Source organism: Colobus angolensis, unplaced genomic scaffold, assembly GCF_000951035.1.
Source record: "Colobus angolensis palliatus isolate OR3802 unplaced genomic scaffold, Cang.pa_1.0 Scaffold81, whole genome shotgun sequence".
NCBI classification, from domain to species: domain Eukaryota; kingdom Metazoa; phylum Chordata; class Mammalia; order Primates; family Cercopithecidae; genus Colobus; species Colobus angolensis.
This window is the reverse complement of record NW_012121932.1, coordinates 3903974-3928666: the sequence shown is the minus strand read 5'-3', so window position 1 is coordinate 3928666 and position 24693 is coordinate 3903974. Positions and strand designations below refer to the sequence as shown.

At 37.5% G+C, this 24693-nt stretch overlaps 1 protein-coding gene across 13 annotated transcripts in view; it reads left to right on the top strand.

Moving 5' to 3' along the window:
• Positions 1–24693, top strand: part of ESRRG (estrogen-related receptor gamma) — a 656319-nt gene that overhangs the window by 499669 nt on the left and 131957 nt on the right. For 12 of the 13 annotated variants that reach the window (XM_011929433.1, XM_011929425.1, XM_011929435.1 and 9 more), the window contains one exon: positions 1151–1267. The exons of the other annotated variant lie outside the window; for it this stretch is intronic. In XM_011929433.1, coding sequence (XP_011784823.1) covers positions 1151–1267 — 117 coding nt within the window. The remainder of the gene's footprint in view (positions 1–1150; positions 1268–24693) is intronic. 13 annotated transcript variants of the gene reach the window in all.

Here is a 24693-nt window from a genome sequence, read left to right as displayed (position 1 = left end):
TGTTTCAGGGGACTTGGATGGACCCTGAGTATTGCAAACATGGAGCAGCAAAATTGCAATTATGCTCGGACCGTCTCTGATGACAATTTATGCATTTGGTGTGATGACCTCCCCCTTCCCAAGAGGGCAATAAACAGAATGCATTTTCATTAAGATACTAATGCACTTAATCACAAGGGGAAAGGGTTAGGAAGTAACGAAAGACCTTCAAGCACTATGTGACAGAGCTGATAGGGGAGAAAAGCTTTATTTTAAAGGCAGCTTCTTTACAAAGCTGTAGGCAGCCCCAGAGCACATCCCACACACTACCATTGTACTAATTGAAAAAAAAAATTTAGTTTGGATCTTCTTCTGATTTCTTAGTTACCATTTTAAATATGTAGGTACTACCATAAGTGATACAAAGTCTAATATTAAAAATATATAATTTCGTAGCAGTTTATTCTTTGGTCTAACATCAGGGAACTTCAGTGTTTGGAATTAATTATGCAAATTATGTAACACACATGATGATGATGATGATGATGTTAATGATGATGACCATCATGTTCATTATCATCACCATCGTCAGTAAGCATTTACCAAGCACAGAATTGTGTTGTAAGGCTCTGGTAAGTGCTAAAGCAACAACTATGTAATTTCTGTCCCTACCCTCTAGGAGCTTACTATAACATCCCAGATTTGTTTACATACCATTTTCCACAGTGAAGTTTATATTGTTCAATGTCAGAAAGACAAGAAGCCTGATGCACCAAAGTATTAAGAAACAGAATAAATCCAGGATTGGCAATCCAAGAATCTGGTTTTGATATTTGTGTTTTCATGAACATAATCTATTTTGAAATTTCTTTTGGATCACAAGATTCTGGAAGACTCTTCCTTTGCATGGGTGGACTCAGCATAATGTTTTGAAGGCTAATTTTAAAGTTCATCTTTTGAAGCATTTCGCCATGTGTGTTCTTCTTCCCCCATGTATCTTTTGTGATTATAGCAGAGCATCTAGCTTGGTATTTGTGACATTTCTGTTGAGTCTCATGTGGCATTTTTTGGGGTGGGGGAGTAAGAATAATAGAGTTGACATTGCCTTTGGGATGCTAATGTTTTCTGGATCTTGCAAATCTGACAACTTTTCTTCAAACTTGTGTTGTAGGCAACATAGAATACAGCTGCCCTGCCACGAATGAATGTGAAATCACAAAGCGCAGACGTAAATCCTGCCAGGCTTGCCGCTTCATGAAGTGTTTAAAAGTGGGCATGCTGAAAGAAGGTAAGGCTCTTTGCTAGTGCCCCTGAGCTTTTGATTTTGGTGTGGGGATAGGAGGCAAAAAATTCCACCAATTTTAGAGAAACCAGAAAAAGATGAGGTAATAGTAAGTACCCTGACTCTGATGGCAGAATACTCCTTTATACCTGGACTTTCTGATAACTTATGGCTAACCACTTGACATTGACAGGAAGGGACAAGGTAGGAGAAGCTGATGTACAGCCAAACACACCAGGTATGCTTGACCGTAGTGCTTTTTTCTTCTTTACAATTTGCAGAAAGCAAAGGATGAAGACAAACCAAGAGGCTACTGCCATTGAAGTTTTGGTTTCCTTGTCATTGCTGGGTTTGCAGAGAGTGTTTTTTTTGTTTTGTTTTGTTTTTTTCCTTAATCTTGGGTTTAAAGCACTCTTTATTCTTTCCCAACCTTATCTTTTAGAGTTTATTTTCTATTACAAATGGCTTGAAATATGATATTAAAATTGCTTTCTATTTGCTTTCAGTTGGGGATAACAACAACAAACATAAAATGGTAACAGTGACATGTATTCTGTGCTAAACAAATTGCTTAAGCTCACACAGTTTATAATTGGTGGAGCCAGGAACTGAGCCCATTGATTCTAGATGCCACTCAACTATTCCACACATGTCAAAGGTCCTGAAATATTTGTATATTTCAGCATTTCTAGTGAAACTCACTTGTTAGCTTGGAGATGGATAAAATGTCTTCTTTACTTTGTGAGGCCTGTGATTCAGTTTTTTTTCTTTTACACATTGCTGTACTTGTGTGTGTGTTTGTAAATGTGCATTTTTACATGCTGCATTTAGAATTTTCTGTTTCCTTTTCTTCAGAAAATTCACCAGGTTTGAAATGAGCACAGTTTTATAAAGTAACACAATGAAATGTTGGTAATTAATGTTTGACAGAAAATTAGATTCATTCAATATTGAAATGTATAACTTCTGTTGCATCATAGAACTATGCTTTGTTTCTGGGGCTTGTCCTATTATTATATTTTGCTCTTACTGCAGATCCCCTATTTTTTAACATTTAAATCCAAATAGGCTCACGTATTAATTCACCAACAGTGAATCAGAGTGTAAATGAGTGAGTGCCATCACGTGGTGTCATAATTTTTCCTGATTTGTTCTTCTTTCAAGATTTTTACTGTGAACAATATTACAGGAAGATGAGTGGATCAGATTATGTTTGGATATATGGAATTCACATCGTATTTCTCTGACTTTTACTTATCAAATAGGAACAAAGAAGACCCTCTTAAATTCTTCTAGTCTTCCACTTTGCTCTTCCCTTGAGAAAGAGCTATAAACAAAGAAGTGTATAATGTTATGATAAAGTTTTACAAAAAGATGACCAAGATACATTACTAAGTAAATAATATATAAGAACAAGTTTTTTAATAGTATGATTCATTATATATGTGTGTGTGTATGTGTATGTATGGGAATGTGTGTGTGTATACATATATATATATGTATGTAGAGAGAGATAGAAAGGAGAATGACTGGCAGACATTGTACACACTGTGATGGATATCCACATGTGCATACATGGAGAAGTAGAAGGAAGGAAGGATACCTAAAGATTGCGAACAGTGTCACACTGGTGAATGAAAATGAGGATGGGGGTACTTTTTACGGTATAGCCTTTGATCCTTTTAGGATTTTTCAGAGTTAACATGTTTTACGTTTGTAATCCATTTGCTGAATATGTACTAAGGTCTTCCCATATTCCAGGGACTATTCCAGGCTCCAGTGATATGACAGTGAAAAAGACAGATTAGGTGGTTCTTGCTAGAGAAAACTTACGTGAAATTGCCAGAAGGACAATTTTGATAAAGGAAAACATATAATTAAAACAACCACCACCCAACCCACATGACAGAGTTTTTCTTTTGGTTAGGATGATGGTGGTAGCTTACGTTTGTGAAGTGGAGTCCTTTATCTTAGCCATTGCTTTAACCCCTATAGCAGAGTAACAAACAAAACGTATTTCTGAGTTAGTGATCAGTGATTGACAGTCAATTTCTGGCCTTAATTATATTTATGTTGCCACTTAGTTTTGTTGTAGATACTCAAACTAAACTTATGCTCAATCAAAAAGACTTAATTAAGAGTGATTTCAAATCCTTGAAAGTTGAGGAATGATTATTTTTCAAAAGCAAATCCATTTTTAACAAGTTCTAAAATTAATACAAGAATGAATGCTTTGTATTGACGTGGTATTGATCTAGATTTAGGTTTTACTTTGAAATACTGAATTACATGGAGACACTTCTCGAATTCTAGGAATATGTAATTTTTTATTAGCTTGATTTACTGCTATAATTTACACACCATTTGCTTTTCCAGGTTTAAAGAAGATATTTTTCCTTAAACATTTTTTCCATTGTGATTTCTAGCAGAAACAATCCTGAAGGGCAGTAAGAGTGAATGAAGAGGTGTGAACTGTGTTTAATTAAACGTTGTTGATGAAAGTGAATGGGACAGTGCTTATCTATAATTCACACCTCTTCAATTGCTGTTATCAAGCAAGTATCTGTTTTCTAGGGAATTGCTGCTGTTGCTGATATACTCAAATAATAATTTATTTTCCTTTACTTCTTAATGCCCACTTTGATGGCAAAATATCAGTTCTTTAACCACCTCCCCCCACCTCCCACAACAACCAAATCAAAAGGATGGGATGGTTATGAGTAAATATGGAATATTGTTTTTCTTCTGCACTTAAAAAATGCAGTGAAATATTGCATGGTACCGTGCATATAAATGCACAATTATGTTTGGCCATCTCCTTGGTTCAAGACTTGCTTTCTAAGCCTGGAGAGAATGATACTGTCTTAAATGTATCTTTATGGATGGAGAGGGATTTCAGTCCCATGCAGTATGTCAGAGATCATGATGTAGTAAATCTATTCAAATGTAAACCTGTTCAATTCGATTACCAGTCCATAATAAAATTTGCTGCTACAACCCCCGTGTTGACCGCAGCAGTCCATACAGGCTGATGGCACAGCAGGTCTGGAAATTGACAGACAAAATCTATTTAAACAAAAAACATTAGTTCTAGAATCTGAAATGGAATCAGATTTCAACAGCTTTGATGGGAACTTTCTCTCCTTTAACAGGTATTTTTATTCAACTAGCCAAATCCATTGTAGGTAAAGTGTGGCCTGAAGGAAATGAGGTTTTCATTAAAAGGGTAGTTTATAGAAAAATGAGAATTATACTGTTTTGAAAATAATAATCCTTAGCTCTACTGACTGGCATTTCTATTAATTATGGCATCTCACTTTGAGAAGATATCTGAGCGTTGGTGGGAGTGTGAAGGAGAAAGTGATGGCTTAGTAGGTAAACAACTCCAGTTTCATCACATTTTACGTAATTAAAATTCTTATAAGATATGCTTTCTTATTAGCAAGCAATGGAATTATACTTGAATACACTACATTTGATTTTAATGTTAGAATTTTTCAAAAAAATTGTACCAGTTGAAAAAAAGGAAAACGTGTTGTCTTAGAGAAAGCAACAAAATTCTGCAATACAACAAAACTTTGAGAAGTACAGTAAAACAAATGATAATTTGTTGAAATCCAAGTGGTGGCACCATTCAGCATCCTGAAAAATCCTCTTTGTCTTTCTCTCCCCTCTAGTTAGCTGGTAAGTGTCACAAATGATGGGCCAGCATTATTTTTTTCTGTCATTATACCACACTGTATGTCAGAGAAAGCCCATCTATTACATGATATCTGGTCTCAACATTCCCTTTTCATTTTTTTCAGGTATTGCTTATTTGAAGGAAAATAGCAAGAACTAATCAAGGTGCACCTATAAATCTGGTCAAGATTTATTTTTATTTTGATCTCTCTCCTTGGTTATTTAAAGGCTATTGCAGGACATACTAGCTCAGTTTGCTTTCTTTCAGTAGCAAACAGAGACATTTTATGAAAGCAATAATCATTTTATTTAGGTATGGAATTCACTGATCAAAGGCTTAAAGGCTGTTTTGATGTTTATTGGCACGATGGCTTTCACCCTGGCAGCTCAAATATTTTTCTTTTACTCTTGCAGGTGAGCAAAAATCTCACATTCACTCACATTATATTCTTTAGCCAGGCCAGCCTGCATGCCAAAGTGTAGATGAAACGAGGCAACTTAGAGGACCAGTTTTGTTATTTCATGCCAGAAAAGTGTGCTTTTTCTTTTGCCTTAAAAAAATATTACTTAACTTTTCTAATCTCCTATTTTGTCATCTGTAAAATGATGGCATCACTAATAGTATTTGCAAACAAAGTGTTGTAAATATCCAATGAGATATTGCAGGTTGAGAGCTTAGCATACCATGTGGCCTAGTGTGAGGATTGGGTCAACATTAGCTACTGTAGCCAGAGAGAGTAGGGGTCAAGATTCAGGGCCAGGTGGCTCGTAGATTCAAGTCCTGGTTCTACCACCTCTGAGACTTGGAGCAAGTTAAGGAACTTCTCTAAGACTCACTCACTTTAGCCTATTTATTTATAACTATGAGACTGAAGGTGGAACTTACTTTGTGAGGTTTTTGTGAAGACCAAGAGATTTAATGTAGATACAGGGTCTAGTACATGCTTAGCAGGTGACGCTATGAGCCTGACTTGCTAGACCAACCCAAGGTCATGTAATTTGTTATCCGTTGGCAATGTCAATGGCCTTAGGGGTGCTTTCCAAACTTTTTATAGAAGCACATCAATAAATGAAAATTTGCTCAGAAATTTCATGAGGAAATTTAGTCTTTAATATCTGACCTTAGGTCAAATGAAGAGAGGCAACAGTGTAAAAAGGAAAAAAAGGGGCTTTAACCCAAGCAGAGGTTTTCACTAACAACGTTCGAGGTGAAGAAGGCTTTAAAATTACTGGTTTAGCTTCAGAAAGGAGAACTTACTCCTTTGTCTTGAAAGGAAAAAGAAGAGGAGGAAGAAGAGAAAGCAGAGGAGGAGGAGAAAGCTAATGTTTCCACCAAAGAAAATGGACAAGTGGCACACATTTTAAAATGAACAAGGAGAATTGTAAGAATCCTGTTAACTTCATAAGTAAATTTTTGTGGGCATTTTTTTTTTTTTTTGAGAAGGGGTCTGGCTCTGTCCCCTAGGCTGGAGTGCAGTGGCATGATCTTGGCTCACTGTAGCCTTGACCTCCTGGACTCAAGTGATCCTCTTGTCTCAGCTTCCTGAGTAGCTGGGACTACAGGCACATGCCACCACCGTGCTACTTTTATTTTAATTTTTTCTGTAGAAATGGCATCTCACTAGGTTGCTCAGGCTGTTCTCAAACACCTGGCCTCAAGTGATCCTCCAGTTTTGGCCTCCCAAAGGACTAGGATTACAGGCACAAGCCACTGTGCCTGGGCCTATGCTTTAGCTTTTAATTCTGATTTCTCAACTACCTAATACTGTGATGTAATTTGGAGCAAGTCCATTCATTTCTAAGAGTCTCCATTCCTGTATCTTCAGGGGAGCAGTTAGACTATATTCTTTCTTACCCTTTCTAATCTGAAATTATATATATAGTATTAAAAATGATATAATGCCTATAAAAACATTATTCCAATATATGACACCAAGAGACTTATAATTACAATGATGATGATGATGATGACTATATCCATGAAGTTGGAACTACCATGGGAGCTCTGGTTTGATAGATATGGATTAATGAGTTGTGCTATTTGTGAATTTTGTCTGAACTGAAAATTCTTCTGATGCTTTTCATCTTCCTAGAGGAGCAAGAAATATGTTATTTTTTTCAAAGTTAACAGACATGAGAGTTGAAGGCACAGTAGAGCAATTAGTAGGTATTTAAATAAGTAGGAACTGAAGTACTGATAGTGTATTTTTGCCTGTGTTTGAAAAACTTTCGCTCTTTATTTCCTCACATTTCCTCCCAGCTCTTGTCAATATATTGAAGTGCAGTCAGTATGGTTTTATTTCTGTGGGCATCTGAAATCTCAACACAGATTGCTGTGATTGCTACCAGTCAGATTTTATTTGAAGTTTTATTGTTACTTTTTAAATAAAAATATTGACGGCAGTAGGAAAGGAGAAGAGCAGGCTTATATAATTATAAATGGCTTCTAAATATTTCTCGTGGAGGAAATGATAAGTTATTAAAACAAGCAAAACAAATCGGATAGTTATGTGTTTTATTGATACCCATTTTTGATTTTCATACTTGATTTGATCTCTTTAAAGTATCTTTCAGCCAGGCACAGTGGCTTATGCCAGTAATCCCAGCACTTTGGGAGGCTGAGGTGGGACAGTTACCTGAGCACAGGAGTTTGAGACCAGCCTGGGCCACGTGATGAAACCCTTGTTTCTACAAAAAATAAAAATAAAAATAAAATAAAAAGCAGAAAGTTAGCAAGGTGTGGTGGCGCACACCTGTAGTCTCAGCTCCTCCAGAGGCTGAGGTGGGAGGTTGGCTTGAGCCTGGGAAGAGGAAGTTGCAGTGAGTGAAGATCGTGCCACTGCACTCCAGCCTGGGGGAAAGAGTGAGATTCTGTCTCAAAAAAAAAAGAAAAAGAAAGAAAGAAAGACAAAAACATAAAGTATCTTTTAATTACAGAGGTACTCAGTGTTATGTATGCATATTTTCCCCGCTTTGTGAAAGTCTAGAAAATACACACAGTATGAAGATTCCAGATAGGCAGTGTAAACAATATAGTAGAGTTGTGAGTGCCAATGTTTCAGATGAAGTAAAAGCAGAGGTTGAGAAATGGTATTTGGAATAAGTCATCATTTGTGGTGAGACAATACATGGTATTAAGATTTAATTATCATGTTATGACCCTACCCAGTATAGGAAAGTGGGACCCTGGGTGTCAGATTCTCATTAGTCAGATAAGGAACCTAAGGTCAAAGAGTTTTAGTGACTTGCCCACAGTCCCACTGCAGATAAAGTGGGAATGGGATTAAAAGCCATGTGTGTCATATGCCTAGGACCATCCTGTATCTATGCCAAGCTGTGTTGCAGCCTTGGCCCAGTAAGGGGTCTTTCCTGCTCCTTAAGTGAGTTGATTGCCTGCATCTGTTGTTAGACCAAGAGTGACCTGAATACTTATTTGGCAGTTGGAGGAAATGGGAAAACGTCCTGGAGATCCCAATAAGCAACAGAGTTTATTAGTCTAATGAGGGGTTTTGAGCTTAAGGTATATAAATAAGTGACATTCTTTAGGAGGTGACTTTTCCTTAGGATTCTGTTCTGAGGAAACCAGGCTTCTCACCTAAAGTTTGATGGGACCACTGAAGTCAGAGATAATGATGGGGATTGGTCTGAGAAAATGTCTTTCTGAGATAACTGAGCAGGCTAGAGTATTGGAGTGATCGTGAGTTAGAGAAGGCAATGTACATCAGGAGTGGTGAAGATCAAATAGTAAGGTTGAGGACACTGTATGTCAAAAGGGTCATGTCATTTTTGCCCAGCTTCTTGACGAATTATTTTAAATCCATCAAGATTTGCCAGTCTCTATGAAATAAACGATCTTCATCTTTTGCTCTGACTCATGGATTAATAGCGCTAACCTAATGTTTAGGAAATCCTTGGGTGGGAGAAATGGTAGAAATATGGAGATCTTCTTTTACATTAGAGAATTAGTTGTCCAGATGCTCTATTTATTCTGAGTGATCCCAACACAGTCCATGTGATATATTTTCTGTTTCCACCTTTTTAGAGAAGTCAATTTGTGCATGTCCACACATACACACATATACGAGAGAGCACAAATTATACATTTATTCATTTAACTGCCATTACATCTCTCTAATCAGTTGGCCTGAGCCCCCAGGATATAAAGAAAAATTATCCCAGAGCTGTTTTGTTGCAACCATAGCTTGAGCCTTGATTTATATATGGCGGTAGGAACTCTGAGAGTCTTCTGAGTTTACCCTATCAGCAGGAGTAGCAAAGAGCAACTTACTTGTCTAATTACCCTTCTGTTTCATATTTTCCATTTTAATAAAATGTTCATTTAAAGAGCGTAGTGTTTTCCAGGTAGGTTCTCTTTAAAAAACATAAAGCTACTCAGGTCATTTAGTTACAAGTGGATTTGTTTTTGCTTAGTTAAAGAGCCTACTTAGTATAATTTATCCTAACAAAACATCTTTTGTAAAAACCTCTGAAGAAGACATTGCCAAGGTGATTTTTTTTTTCCCTCAAGTCTAGTATCATTATACTGCCAAATCGAAAACAGAAATTATTGGTAGGGAAATTTGGGCTCCTACTGCCTTCAAAAAGCAGAACAAAGAAAAGGAGAAAGCTTTAATGGTATTCAAGGAAAATATTTCTGTGTTAGATGACAGTTAATAGAACTGCATTGACCTCACAGGTATTTCTTGCACTCTCTATTGTAATATTATCCTAAGAAGCTCCCTCATTAATGCAGAGTATTAAACAAAACTCCCAAGTTGTAATATAAGCAATAGCAAAGAGCACCTTCTTTGTGAGTTTCGTCTTGACATTAAGCCATTTGGGAATGTACTTAAGGTACCACAACAAGTTATTTTATGTACGGATACTGTATTACTAGATGGTGATTTTTTTCATGTTTTGTTGGTATGAAACTTGAATAGTCAGTCTCAAAATGAATACTAAAGATTTTGAAGGTAAGACTACTAGCACAGATTTTTGAGAGCTCAATTTACCTTAGGCTGTGTGCTATGTGCTTTTGTTGGGGTTTGTTAATCTTTACAATGACCTCAGTGGTAGCTATTTCCCCATTTCACAGAGGAAAGGGAAGCTTTGAGAGATTGTGTTACCTTCCAATGTTCTCATAGGGTATGAAGGAGTCTAGGTTCTGTAGCAGGTATTTTGATTCTACTGCCTCTGCTGTACATTTATTTCATGTAGTTATTCTTTTGGAACTTCAGGAATACTCATGTATGTATTTGGCTTGGGATTCTTCAGAGGCTATGGGTATTATGAGGTACTGAACTCTTAAAAGATGACTTAAGTAACCCATCCCTCATTTTTGGAGCTAGGGCTCACTTCAGTGCTTTGAGTTCTTCACCTGATGTCCAGAAATAGAATGAACTGTGTTGGAGGGCAGTAAGTTTCCCAGCACTGTGAGAGATGTTGTTAGGGAACAAGTTCAAGTATCATGTGAGGATTAGACCAGACTATCTTTTACAGTGATTTCCCACTCTGAGAGTCCTGACATCCCAACATAAACTTTGGAATAACTTAACAGTTACAAACTACATAAATAAACATCAGTAATACTGAAGCTGTTCATTTCCTGGGAACTCTATTTACTGCTCTGTGTTTTTGTCAGTGCATGACATCTTATTTAAATCCAAATTGGAACATAGAGAAAAATTTTGCCTTGTGGCACAGCTTTAATCTCTGGCTGAGCTTTTAGAAAATGAACTCCAGAACCACATTTCTTATAAGTCATGCTTTTGTAGAGAGGAATGAATCTGATCCACTGACTTTGTGCACCATCTGCCTCAGTTGTTTTGAGGATAAGGCCATAGTGTACTACTGGAGTATTATCATCTTATCTATTATATAAAAGGGGAAAATTGAAGTTCTAATGTTTTCACGATTTGTCCATGATTCTGCATGTAATCCGTGTGGCTCTTAGAAGACTATCACATACTCCCTGCATACCTGCTTCTCCAAAACTTTTATATTTATGTATATATTTTAAAATCACAATTACATTAGAAGTGAAGTAGATAGAATCTTTGATGTGAACTAACCAGTTGCAGCACTACAAATTATTTCAGCTGAATAAATCTGTTCTCCCTGCATTTGTTTTAGAGAGGGCAGAGAGAAAGACTGAAATCCTAAGAAACAGTTCCTTTAGCTTTCTTCGATACTATTAAAAGTTAATCATTTATTTGATTGTCCCCGTTTGTCATTTCCATTTGTGAACTTGAAATAGGAAGCCAGCATTTATCTAATATGTTACATATTTTTATTCTTTTTGGATTATAAAAAAAATCCCCAATGGATTTAGCCCCAAGCGGGGGAAACCTGCTTGAACATTTGCTGAGGCACTGGAAGGCCAGCCTGGTAAGTGGTGAGGGGTGGCCAGAACCACATAGGACTCTGTTTAATGTGGACTTTTTTTCCCACCAGCCTCCAAACAACAGATTTTTGATCCTTGTTACCAATGCATACGTATATCAACGTGACATCGATGATGATGACATTGTGGTTGAATGTAACTAAAGGAATTCAGGTATACATTTGAATAAGACTCATTTAATGAAGTATTTCATGGTTTTATTTCATTTGGGCCCCATTCCTAAATTCTTAGTGACCTTTCTGGTGAAGGCTATGCAGAGTTCTACTCCACCTATTAACATATCAATTATTAGGCATGATTTTGTTCATCTCTAAGTCCCCCTCATCTGACACTGAGCGCTGGTCATTTTTTGAGAGATTGTTCTGTAGTTCATCCTTTCTCGCCTCCTCTCTCTCTCTCTCTCTCTCTCTCTCTCACTTAGTAGGTTGAGGAGCCACCAACCAGCTTCCCTAAGGCAAGCTGTCTGCAAAGGAACAAGCCAGCTGGCTTGGCCAAGGTTGATCAATGATGGGAAGCAGGCTAGGTTCCAGGTTCACAAAAGCCACTCAGTGGAGAGTAGGTCAGCGGCTTCCCCAAAGCCAATTAGCTGGCAGAAGTCTGAGGTGCCTAGTGCTAGCCAAATTCCCTGAGCCTGATGGTACTAGTGGGGAGTCCATCCTTGGGCTTGCTGGCAAACCAGACTTAAGTGAATGGCAGATTGTGTTTTTGAGAGCCAGTGTGGCTTTGTGGCTACCAGAACAAATATCAGGACCTGCCACTCCACTCAGTCTTACCCAAGTAGATTGCACAGCCCAAGCACAATAGTAACTGACCCTCAGATGTGATGGATTTCAGCTGATTATCCACAACATAAATTTGTTTTTACCTTACTTTGCCTTCAATGCTTTTTCACGTTGACATCAATATGAATCATGCCATTAGAAGAGAGTGATATGGAAATGGTTGTGGAAGCAGGAAGCATTACAGAGCCCTTTGACAGGAATGTCAGGATTTCTACTATTTTAAAAGCCCCAATTGTAAGATACTTTTTTATAGATGGCTGTCTGAGATGAAATGGGACCTATGGCAAAACCCAAAGGGAGGGTATCTGAGCAATTGCCCTTTGGTTAACCTATTTCTCTAAAGATTGTGTGTATATAGGATCAAAATTCCTTTCCTATTTTTCTCAAGAATTACATTTTCATCTATTAAATCTTTTCTACATAGGCTGTATAATCATAATTTTATTATGTCTGTACCATTTTACTAGCATTTGTACGTATCTTGGGGATGTGGGAAATTTAAGGAATAGAGTGTGTAAAAATGAGGTAATTTACATTACTTGGTTTAACTTAATATGTATTTCTACTTAGATCTTGTTTCTGTGCCAATTTCCGGTTTTGTGTCTCAGTTCAAGCCAGCATGTTGCCCCCATAGGAGGTCAAGTCCATTTTGCCTGGCCTCCCTCTCAGTTCTCAACTATAATAAGTGTTTTCCTTGGGGCCACCTGAGCCCTTATTCAGTGGCTTCTCCCTGGATTGTCCAATTAATATCCCCCAACCACGCTTCTTCACACTGAAGTTTTGGAGCAAATGCAACTTTCTCTCCCTTCACCCTCTCCACCCCATTAAGTTTGTTCTTTTTGTGGGGGTGGGAGGGTTGTTGTTGTTGTTCTAATAGTTTCCTCTAAAAGCCAAATTTCTTCACAACTCTACTGAATTACCATTTGGTGATTTCCAAACTTGTGACTTCTATAATGGTCCCCTCCCTACTCCTGCCTCCCATTAATTCACCTCTCTGCTCTCTTAGACATTTGTCTCCCAGCCTATTTGGTTCTTCAGTATCAACATTATCATGATCATTAGTATATTTGAAGCCAATTGAATGGCAATTACTCTGAACTTAGCCAGTCTTAAGTTATCATCAATTCATACATAATTTGGAGTATTTGGAAGGAATGTGGATTCATGCCTTGTGGTTTGAACTGTGTAAATATTTCTATCTGCTATGGCAGAAGTACATCCTGTTCTTTACAACATCTAGAGTTAGGGTGAGGTTATTTTGCCCAGGAGTTGTTTTCTATCTATCAGTCCAAATAATACGCATTGTAAGTCTATCTCCAAACTTTTATTCATCCATCCTTGACTCATCCATTCAACAAGTGTATTTTGAGAGCTGGCTGCATACCATTCACTGTGTGAACATGGACAAAAAGAGTTTCTATCCTTATGGAGTTTATGATCCTTCATAAGCCTAAAGACTTAATATAACAGAGATATTACCCTTTTCAGAATTTCACCAGCATTTATATTCAGTTTCATACTGTTTAGCATTTAATTTCATGTTTTCCACAGAGGGAAATAGAACATAAAGATAAAGAGCATGGACTCTGGGTCAAATGAAGTCTGTGACTATTGATTGAGCCCTTGAAATGTGTCTAATGCAACTGAAGAAGTCAGGCTTTAATTTTACTTAATTTATATTAAATTAAATTAAATAGCCCCCACATGACTGATGGCTACCGTATTGGATAGCACAGAGATAGATTCAGGGTTCACTGTAAAATTTACTACTTACTAGCTGTGCCATCTCAGACAAGTTACTTTACCTTTTTAAGCCTTCCCTATGTAATGGAGAATGTAATTATACAAACATCAGAGGACAGCTTTCAGGGTTAAATGAGATAATATATGTAATATTCTTGGTACAGCATCTGGTAAACAACAGCATTAGGAAAATAATAGGCATTATTAATTTTTAGTATTCCATTCTTCACTTTGGATGTCTCATGGAGCAAAGCATAAACAACTTGAAAACAGGAACTGTTTGTATTTTAGTCCTTCATGGCACCTAGTACAATAATGATCACATAGTAGGTGCTCAATAAAATGTGACTTTTTTTTTCTTTTTGAAGCATACTTCAGCACACTTTTCAATTGCATTTTTACAATTTGGGTGCAGGAATAATTTTTCATAAATAATGATTTTTAGAAATTTTTCATACATGCATTATGAATAAATTTTCTTTTATATTCATATGACCATGACAGAATTATATTTTAGAAGTCCTCTTTTATCAAAAGTATATTGACTACACTGATAATATAGCAATTGGTATCCAAAAAAAGGAGAAAGAAAAAAAAACATGAGGAATAATGTTGGTTTTCATCTGTCTTCTCCATAGATATGTGATAAGTTAGTGAATATAAATGAGATAACAACTAAGACTTATTCTAAATAACTGGTATAAATAACTTGCCCAAGATCAGACATCTATTAAATGGTAAAGCCAGGATTCAATCTGAAATTCTCTGACTCTGAAGCTCATATGCTGTACTGATATTTATAATGAAGTCTTTTGGTTCTTCTCTTAATTAATCTTACCAGAGTGTCAAAAGGTGAAATATCCTTTAAGTCACGTGGAAGCTGCTATTACTTCCTTTTGTGAGCAAGGAGACCTTTATTTTAGGGAATAGTCTTGGTTCCGGAGCTGTTACAAATTCCAGAACCATTTAGAATGTAGGCATTCTAAAACAGGAGGGCTGTGCAATAACAAGAACATCTGATTTCTGTAAATATTGCTCTTTGCAGGACCAGAATGTGATTGCTGAATTGTCTGTATAGAGTATTTCTGCTTTATCATGGAGGTGGTTTGAATAATATTTGAGCTATATATATTTCTGAATGGCACCCCTTCCGTGTAGACTATCATAGCCTATTGTTTAGCGGAAGAGGTTTTGCCATTGCCCAGCGTCTGTCCCCAAGAGGCTGTCCAGGTTGTTGTCTGATTATTTCATTTTCCATTTGTAGCATCACTTTCATGCTCTGTAGACAACTGGCCCAAATTTGTGGTCCGTGAACAAATGTACTTCTCAATGATTCTGTATATATCTGCAGGTCTCCCCAGTAGTCATTAATTAGGATCTTGAGGGGATAGTGTAGAAAAATAAAGCTTCACTAATGGTGACAAAGTAAAAGGAACAGAAATTCAATTCAAACCGTGGGTGCCTAAGAAATGTTAGAGAATCTCCCGGTTATCTCACAAATCTTTAACTATTTGGTTATGTGCTCCAGCAGAGAAAATCTATCAAAAGTTTTGTTAAGATACGAAAGAACAAAATCCCCCAGCTTTTACAAGTAATGCTATTTCTATTTTAATGCCACTCAGGAACTGGCCTCTTTGAAAGTTCCCAAGCTTGTAAAGCTAGGAATTCTTCCCTTCCTCACCTGTCTTACTTAACTTGCAGTTCCAGAATCCAACTTGCAGCCTCAGTTAAGGCATTGATTTTAACTGGAAACCCACAAGGAGACAGTGCTGTAGTCAGCTGAACTCTTAAACAGTCCTGGGAGACCGGAGTGCGCGTCGGAAAATAGCTAATGGGCCGGAGAAGCAGAGGTTAGTTTCAGGGCCTTTGCTACTGTCTCTTTTCGATCACAATGGGAGAGATCACTGATGAAAAGTCCCTAACATGAAGTGCTAAGGCATACATTATTCTTGTTCTTTGTTTTGGCTTTTATATTTTTCTTCAGGGCTGTGTATTTTAAAGAAACTCAAGGCTGAAAAAAATGGAGGAAAAATGGTCATTGATTTCTTCTCCCATTGCAAAATTTCAGTAAGTAGTATAATATCTTACAAAGTTACAGGTTAAACATAGTTGAAAAATGAAGAGAATACATTTGGAATTGTATTGTAAACACATTATTCCACATAGCATACTAATAACATCATAGAATTTGCTAATAGACAGCCCGGGGTTGCTATGAAGTCACCAATTCCTGGCAAGATTCTTAATGTCTCTAGCCTCAGTTTCTTCGTCTGTAAAATAGTGATGATAATAATGGCCTATCCTACAGAGTTTGCTCTGAGGATTAAATAAGATAATGTATCCAAAATACTTAGCACAGTGCCTGACAAATATTAAGTCCTCTGTAAATATTCATTGTTATTAACATTACTATTATTTTGTTGCTCAAATGTTTAGGACCTTGCATAACTACACCAAAGATGAATTGGTTCTGCTTGGTCTCAAATGTCATCTTGCTGGAATTTTTTTCCCTCCAAAATGACCAAGTGCTACGTTCACAGCAGGCTTAGGTTGTCTTCACATTGCTCGCTGTCCGTGACTTGCTGGGATCAGAGGTCCCCGATAATGCTCTGTGTGACTCTGGCCCAAGACCCTTTCCTGTGTGCAGGAGAGCTGAAGGTGACAGGCAGGGTCAGCAAAACCTGCCAGAATTACAGAGACCCCTCAGTGGATTGTGGGGAGACAGCAAGAAAGTCTGTCATGGACTAGAAACAAATGACCTTGAATCCATGGAATCACTTCTCATCTGGACATTGCTAACTTTTTCTCAGGTGTAATTTATGAAGGCATCTACAGTTACTTTTGCACATGCTAATCTGTTCATTCAGTTCTAGCATTTCAGGATAAAAAAGACATATTATAGGTGAAGAAAGTTCTTCTACCACCACCTAGAATATTTAACAACCATATTGTCCCTTGAAAACCATTTGCTATTGTTGTTGTTTTTAAGTCTCTAAACAACTTGGGTTCAAAGCTGCAGGTAGCTTAGAACCTGTGAGCTCTTTACTTGCCTGCTCAAGTTCTGCCTGAAAGACATTATTCTAGCCAGAGAAGCAGCAAGTACAAATTGTTCATGCATAGCGATTGTTTCCCTCTCTTCTCTTCTCTGCTCTTTCTCCTTCCCCTGCTACCTTTCCACCCTTGTATTGACCCTTGAATATCAAATTAATGGCAGCATATCAGGATTCTGTGTGGCACTTACATCCTTTGATGCTGGTTTTATGCCTGCACTACAGTTCTCATGGCAATGGTTTCATGGTTTCAGTCTCAAAGTATGGGGTTTGGAAGGAGGATTGGTGGAGAGAGAGAGCAGAGAGAGAGCAAAGAAAAAAGGAGGGAGGAGAGAGAAAAAGGAGGGGAAACAAAGAAAGAAAAAAATAGGCTTCCATAGTGCAGATGACTTTGTTCTCTGTTCCCCTTAAAACTTGCATTTTTTAACACACTTTCTGTTCTTTTTCTGTATATATAATGTTAAACTGCCAGAATACTGATGAGGCCAGAATGATGTTTGAATCTTTCTCTGTAACCCACCAACCCACACGCATCCTCCTGTTTTCTTTTGGGGAAGGAAGAAATGTATCTGCACTCCAGTCTGTCCCTTCACCAGTTGCATCAGTGAGGTGGAGACTGTCCCCCCTGGGCAGTCTGCTCACTGGGTGGACGCACTGCCTGTCCAGCTATTCTGCACTGGCTCGTCTCTAATTAAAGTACTTGCTATGAACGATTTTTAAGTACTGGAGCTTAATGAAGTTAGAAAAAAAGGATTTGGATGCAGTTTGTGAAGACTTCAAATTGTTTGAGTTTTTTCTCTAGGGAGAATTGTAAAGTCTGGAGGCATTCTGAATTACTTACAATGTATTCCATTTTGTTCTTTTCAAAAATTCTCTCATAGTGGTGAATAGCTGAGAAAAAAAAAAGCCCACTGCCCATCTTTTCCCCCAGGAGAACACTGTAACTCTTGCTTTGCAAAGTGGCTTCTTGGGAATTTACAAGTCTTTGAATACTGTTATCTAATTAAAGGGATCTTTAATTCTCATTGGCAATTCTACCTTTGACCCTACAATATCTAGGAGTTGAAAGTAAAATCACATTCATCCAAGATAACCCAAAGCTTGTACATTTGGAAGCTTATCCCTTTCACTAATGCCTGGAGCTTTATGCTTCAGAGATACTGGGCTGAGCGTGGAAAAGGAATGATCTGTATAGTTCTATGTAGATCTATGAGGTGAATTTCTTTGTCCATTGGTGGTTTACTGCTGACCAGTAAAATGCTGGCTAATACCTTCTGTTAGAGATTGGAGTCGCAGTAATTTGTCATCAATAACTGTAATTAGGTTTATCTACCCTTTTAACCAATACCATAATCTTTACCAAATTGTTATTGTTTGGAGCTATTGAGAGAAATTCTGGAAAACTGTTTTAAAGATTGATCTCAAAGCAGTTCAACTCTATAGGGATTCTTCCTTTTATCCATCTCTTACTAAATTTCTTCTGAAATATTCAAATGCTTTCTCAGAATAAAATGTCATGAAAGCATGTCATGTATCTGAAAAATAATTAATATAATTGACAGGAATGTCGGTTTTCTGCTGAGGTGTGTTTCTCCTAATCCCACTGTGCAATCTCTAATATTGATCCAATTGTTAGGAAATCTTGTCACTCTCCACTCACCATACCTGGGCTAAATATTTTTCAGAACTGAGGATCCTGAAGGTATAGAATATTTACATCTGTATCATAATCATCATTTGACAAAAAGAGGTTTCCTTTCACTTATGTGCTGGGGCATCGTGTACATAACATCTATGTATGTAAGAGGTATATGCAGCATGTGTACAATGCTTGCTTGGATTTGACAGTTTATTCATTATGTACATTGCGTATAATATTGCAAATGACACATCAGAGTATTGGAATCTAGGCAATAGGAGTTCAGCACTTAAAGTGTCCAGGTTGCACCTGAACTAGTTGGAGCCTGCCAGCCCCTGCAAGCCCACTGAGAGCATCTGTCTCGCCACCACCTTGCTCATGCTGTCTCCTCCGCAGGCCCTCCGATTCTTCTGACTATGAGCATAAATCATCCACCTGTCAGGAGCTCTTGCTGCCTGGATTATGCAATGTGCCTGCCTTCATTTGGAGGTGGTGTGAGCAGGAGATTGCTGCAAATGGTTTGCATTCATTTTAATGCCATCCCAGCATTTCTTTAGCTTTAATGAGGGGATTAGGGTGGTGACAATGACTTTCAGAGACAATGAAAGTCTTCAAGGTTCTGAAATTTGCTTTGTATGTTGAGGATAGCTCAATTTGAGATCTCTCTCCCTCTCTCTCTCTTCCTCTTAAAAAAAAAAAAAAAAAAAAATCCCAAATGAACCAGTAGTTTAAACATTTAGGCAAAGGAAAAGGATATTATACAAAGCCGGCTGTCTATAGCTCTATTTATTGGCTTTATAACAGTTCCCTCCAGCTGACAAACTGAAAATCAGTCAAATTTATTGCTGATTCTCAATGAGTTACTTTCTTTCGGGCATTGACTTTACACATATTGGGGAACCACCCCCCTTTTTTTTCTTTGCTGCCTTTTCTTACTCTAGAATTAAAAAAAAATAAAAAACCTAAAATGTCTTCAATAATTTTAGCTTCACTAACTGTTGACTGGTACAGGTAAATCATACCTTTACAAAAATCTCTATTTTGTGTTTTAAATTTTAATCCTTCCTGGTATACCCAGGATAACCTCTATTGCAAAAATTGAGATCCCCCTCCTCAACCACCAAAATATATTAATTTTTCGTTAAGAAAACATTCTAGTCATGTCAGCTTTATATCTATGATACATACAAAAACATGAGATTTTCATTTTCTTTAATTAATAGGTCCTTTTGGCATCGTCAGACTTCAACTCAAAGGAGATATAACTAGGACTGTGTTTATTTTATTTGAAATCGGAAGAATGAAAATTCCAATTTTCTTGCTTATGAATAGCAAAAATGCTATCATTGTTTCACAAATACTATCATCACCTATAGATACATAAGTTGCATAGAACAGATGAGTGAAAGAAAATATTACTTTGAAAATGAGACTTAAGTCAGTGAGCCATTAGCTAAAGTCAGGGTAGGGAGACACAAGGTTATGTATATTTGGTAATATTTTTTTAAAAAGTGTTTTGATATAGTTTAATATAGGCATATTAGTGAATTAAATGACATAGTACTACACTGGGCAGATATGTGTTTTCTAAAATATAAGATTCTTTTATTGTCACAGAGTTTTAAATAAAGTAGGCATTAGATTTACATTCCTACCTATGTTTTCTTTCTTAGAAGCCTTTGGGACCTCCTGCATGTGTTTATTTGCTTAAGGGGATACGGAGGGCACCTCAGGTGGGAGAGAGTGACAGTTCTTGCTGGCTTCCTGTCCCCCCTGCTTCCTCATCCCAATCCTTGTCCCACTTCTTCCACTGTCAAAGCCAGAGAGCTTCTCAGTTTTCCTTGGGCACATGTGTGTGAATTTTATTAAATTCTGAGACACTAATATTCACAAAGAATAAACACTTCCATATTCTTTCTACTATGTGTGTGTACATGTATGTGTAGCTATGTATGAATGTATATTTTATATATATATATAAAAAACAAACATGTGTGGTATGTATTTTATATATAGTGTATATACTTATACAAGTACATATATCCTTTTTGAGGAAACATCTAAATTAGATTTTTGCGTTAATACTGAACACTCAGTGTGGATTTGGTCTACATTGGAGAGGGAACAAAGGAAGAAAATTAAATGATGTTCTAGAGAACCCGGGCTATTTATAAATCCTCATAACACAAGAATAATTATTTTTCCCTCGACAATAGTACTTCTAAACATCTTAGTCACACACAGAAATCTGTAATGCGTTGAAATATGATGTAAATGCATTTTCCAAGTATTCATAAAACAAATACTATTTACCAAGATAATAAGTAGCCCACGAATCTTGAAGTAAGAGCTTTCTCCTTGCTACTAACATGGTTACAGATTTTCATCTGCACTGACAAAAGTGACTGTATAGATACACAGTTTGAACATAGCAACTTCCTGTGAGTATTTTTGGGGACTCAATTGGCCTTATGAGTGACGCATACAGAATCCCAGTTCCATGCTTGGAAGTTTATTAGGTGAGAAGTTAACAAGTTAGCCTCCTACTTTTCTACCTGTTTTTAATGTGATAGAAAAGTATCAGGATTTTTTTTTTCTTTTCCCTCTGTTGTAACCTGGTGGACTCAGCTTCCTAGAACAGAAAATGTGTTTCATCATCATTTTTCCCCGTCACTGACAAATCTAAATTTATGTATATTTAAAAAAAGAAAACAGGAACATTTGAAGAGATAAATGCAACACAACACTGACAAAATCTGATGAAAAATCTCACTCTTTTATCTATGGAGAAATTAGGTTTATCATCAGGACAGCATTCTCTTTTCATTTTCTGAAAGGTGCTTTTTGACAGACCCTTTGCAGTGGACGTCACACTCACAAAACATGCTGTCACAGGGCTATTTGAATATGGTGACAGGCTCATTATCATGTTGAAGACTCCTGACAACACTGCAGAGGGGAAATGGACAGGGCTGCCAATCAGCTGTTGAAAAGACTGTGGTTGAAATAGGGTTTTTTGTTCCAAGAACAGTAGTACAAATTGACTGCATTAATTCTTTTTATTATAGCCGTGCACACTGTAGTTAAGGGCTCGGGAGGGTTTCCATTATCAACCCCTGTTTTCAGCAGGTTTATTAGCTAACCATAAAAATTTGTTCCCAGCTGAAATTTGGCAGAGGTAGACGCCTTTTCCTATAAGATTTAATTGTGTGTGTACGTGTGTATGTGTGTGTGTGTTCGCACACACATGTGCATGCACATGTGTTAGTCTTACTAACAATTTTAAAAATTGTCAAAATGGAGTTTGATGAGCAGGTAGACACGACTTCCAAAGTATAACTGTAATTCAGTGATCATTCTATGTTGAAGGGAAAAATAATTCAGGCCGATAGTCTATGATTGTGATTTAGAGCACTGAAGTCTCTCTGATCACAGAGAATGAAAGTTACAAACGAAAATTCATAAATGTTGCTGTCATGAAGCAAATAGTTTTTCACAGCACTTCTCCTAGTATTTGTTTGTCATCTAATCCTGACTTCGTGATAAGGAAAGCAATTGTGTGCCTAAAAGTCAAGTTATTTTCCCAGTGTTTTCAGTGACTTCACCAGGGTTCTACTTAAAATGGTGGTGACAAAAGTTTTCACTTTTGTGGGTAATTTGTGGGGAGGCAGTTGGCCTCAAAAATTACCGAGTATGTGTGGTCCTTTTTCTTTTAAAATTTTTACAAGTGAAGAATTAACTTGGGGATATTATTCAAACAGTGTTTGAAGCCAACAATAGACAACCAGAGGAACTGTAAACTGGCTTTTTCCCCGCTTCCTTTGAGCTCTGTGACTGTGGGCATGACTTGGTATTTTGCCTAAGTCTCCATGCCAAGGGCACCAAAAGAAGATCATCAAATTCTAACCTTCACATAAAGCAAGGGTATTTCTGTTCATAAGTTTTGCATAACTGTTTCTAATGATCCCTGTTATGTTCAGTGTGCAAGTTATTTCCCGGTGGTAAGACACTACAGGAACCCACAAGAGAAACATTAATTCTCCTCTGCCATTTGGTGTATTGCAGCATTTACACACTTGATTAGAGTCTGCTCTGGTGAAAAAAAGTTAGCAATCCTATATAAGAGCCAAGTTCTCCCCAGAGAGTGACTTAGACATTGGAGATAATAAGTCCAGTAGGGAAATTTTACTTATTTTTCGTAGTTATTCCATTCTGACTTGACTTGCTAACTATGTCTTAAATTTGCTTCTCACAGTGGTGTCTTATATCTATATACACCCAATGGGCAAAATTATGTGGCTTTTATACTTTATGTTTCAGAAAAAAAAATGTTTTCTTCCCACTTTTGTGTTTAATAAAACAACCCTGAAGTTGTCCACTGTCAGCTCATTGGTTTGTGTGCTGATGTTTCTCTGATGTCTTGGTTTCATTCATTCCTTTATACATGGACTTATTCAGCAAAGGTATATTGACCATCTCTTTTTCCAAGTGGTAATTTCGGTGGTAGAGAGTTCTAGGTGAACAGGAGTTTGAAGAGTTTGCCATATAACTGGCTGTGGGGAACAGGACAAGGTGGCATGGGAGCACAAAGGAAGGGCATCTGTCCTAGTCTCGTGATGTGCAAAGTGAGACCTGAAGAGTGAGCAGACATGAACTCATGAAGGGTGTAGGGAAAGAGAGCAGGTACTCCAAGTGGAGAGGTCAGTCACTGCACAAGTTCAGAGGCTGAGAGAGAGTTTTGCTCTTTTGAGGAAATGAGAGTTGTTACAAATGGCCGAAGGGTCATGGATGATGTGAAGAGGCAGGTTACTAGCGATGAAGATGGAGTCAGGGACTTGATAATGAAGGATCTTGAAATCCATTTAAGGGTTTTGGACTTTGCCTGAGGTTAACGAGAAGTTTGAAGGTTTTGCTTTTTTCTATTTGGGATCAGATTAGATTTATGTTTTAGGAGGAATACTATGGCTACAACTTGGGGGAATGAATGACTGAACCAATGAGGGTAGGGTATGCCTAGGCCTGCTATCATTTTCAGAATGAATTTTATTTCTTTTCTTCCTCGTTGATTTCTATGATCTTTCTGTCCCCAATCGAATTTAAAAATAAGACTTTTGGCCGGGCGCGGTGGCTCAAGCCTGTAATCCCAGCACTTTGGGAGGCCGAGACGGGTGGATCACGAGGTCAGGAGATCGAGACCATCCTGAGCTACATGGTGAAACCCCGTCTCTACTAAAAAAATACAAAAATCTAGCCGGGCGAGATGGCGGGCGCCTGTAGTCCCAGCTACTCGGGAGGCTGAGGCAGGAGAATGGCGTGAACCTGGGAGGCGGAGGTTGCAGTGAGCTGAGGTCGGGCCACTGCACTCCAGCCTGGGCGACAGAGCTAGACTCCGTCCAAAAAAAAAAAAAAAAAATAATAAGACTTTTTATTCATTTGATGATAATAATTGGCCCCATGTTTATTCACATATTTCTCAACTCCAGAAATAAAATCATAAGGGAATCTACTCCAAATTGGTTTTAGCTTGAATCTTTAGGATTTGATCCTTGGACAAGCACAGTGGATCTCACCTCTAATCTCAGCTAGTCAGGAGACTGAGAAAGGAGGTTTGGGCCCAGGAGTGCAAGGCTGCAGTGAGCTATAATTGTGCCACTGTACTCCAGCCTGGGTAACAGAATGGGACCCTGTCTCTAAAGTGAATGAATGGATGAACAAATAAATAAATAAACAAATAAAGATTGGATCCTATCAGGTTCAACCAACTTATTTGTATTCAGAGTGTACACTGGAAGTATAGCAAGGACATGAACTAACATTTGTGGTTCTAGACTCTAAGATACTTTCTAGCTCTAAAAATCCATTATTCCAATCGTGAAGCTATCATACTCAGATTCGTCAGGATACATCTGAAGAAAGTACACCATCAAGCTCTAGGTTGATTGTGTAGTTCATACCCTATGAATATTGTAAAAATCACTATCTAGATAGAGGAATATATGTCTTCCATAGAATCATACCCATGCCTTTGTGATGAAATTAATTTTCCCATGGTTCCAAGTATACCCTGCATACTGTAAATGCAAATACAAGCATAGGAATACTTTCATTTTCCTAATAGTTTAACTTTTATCATT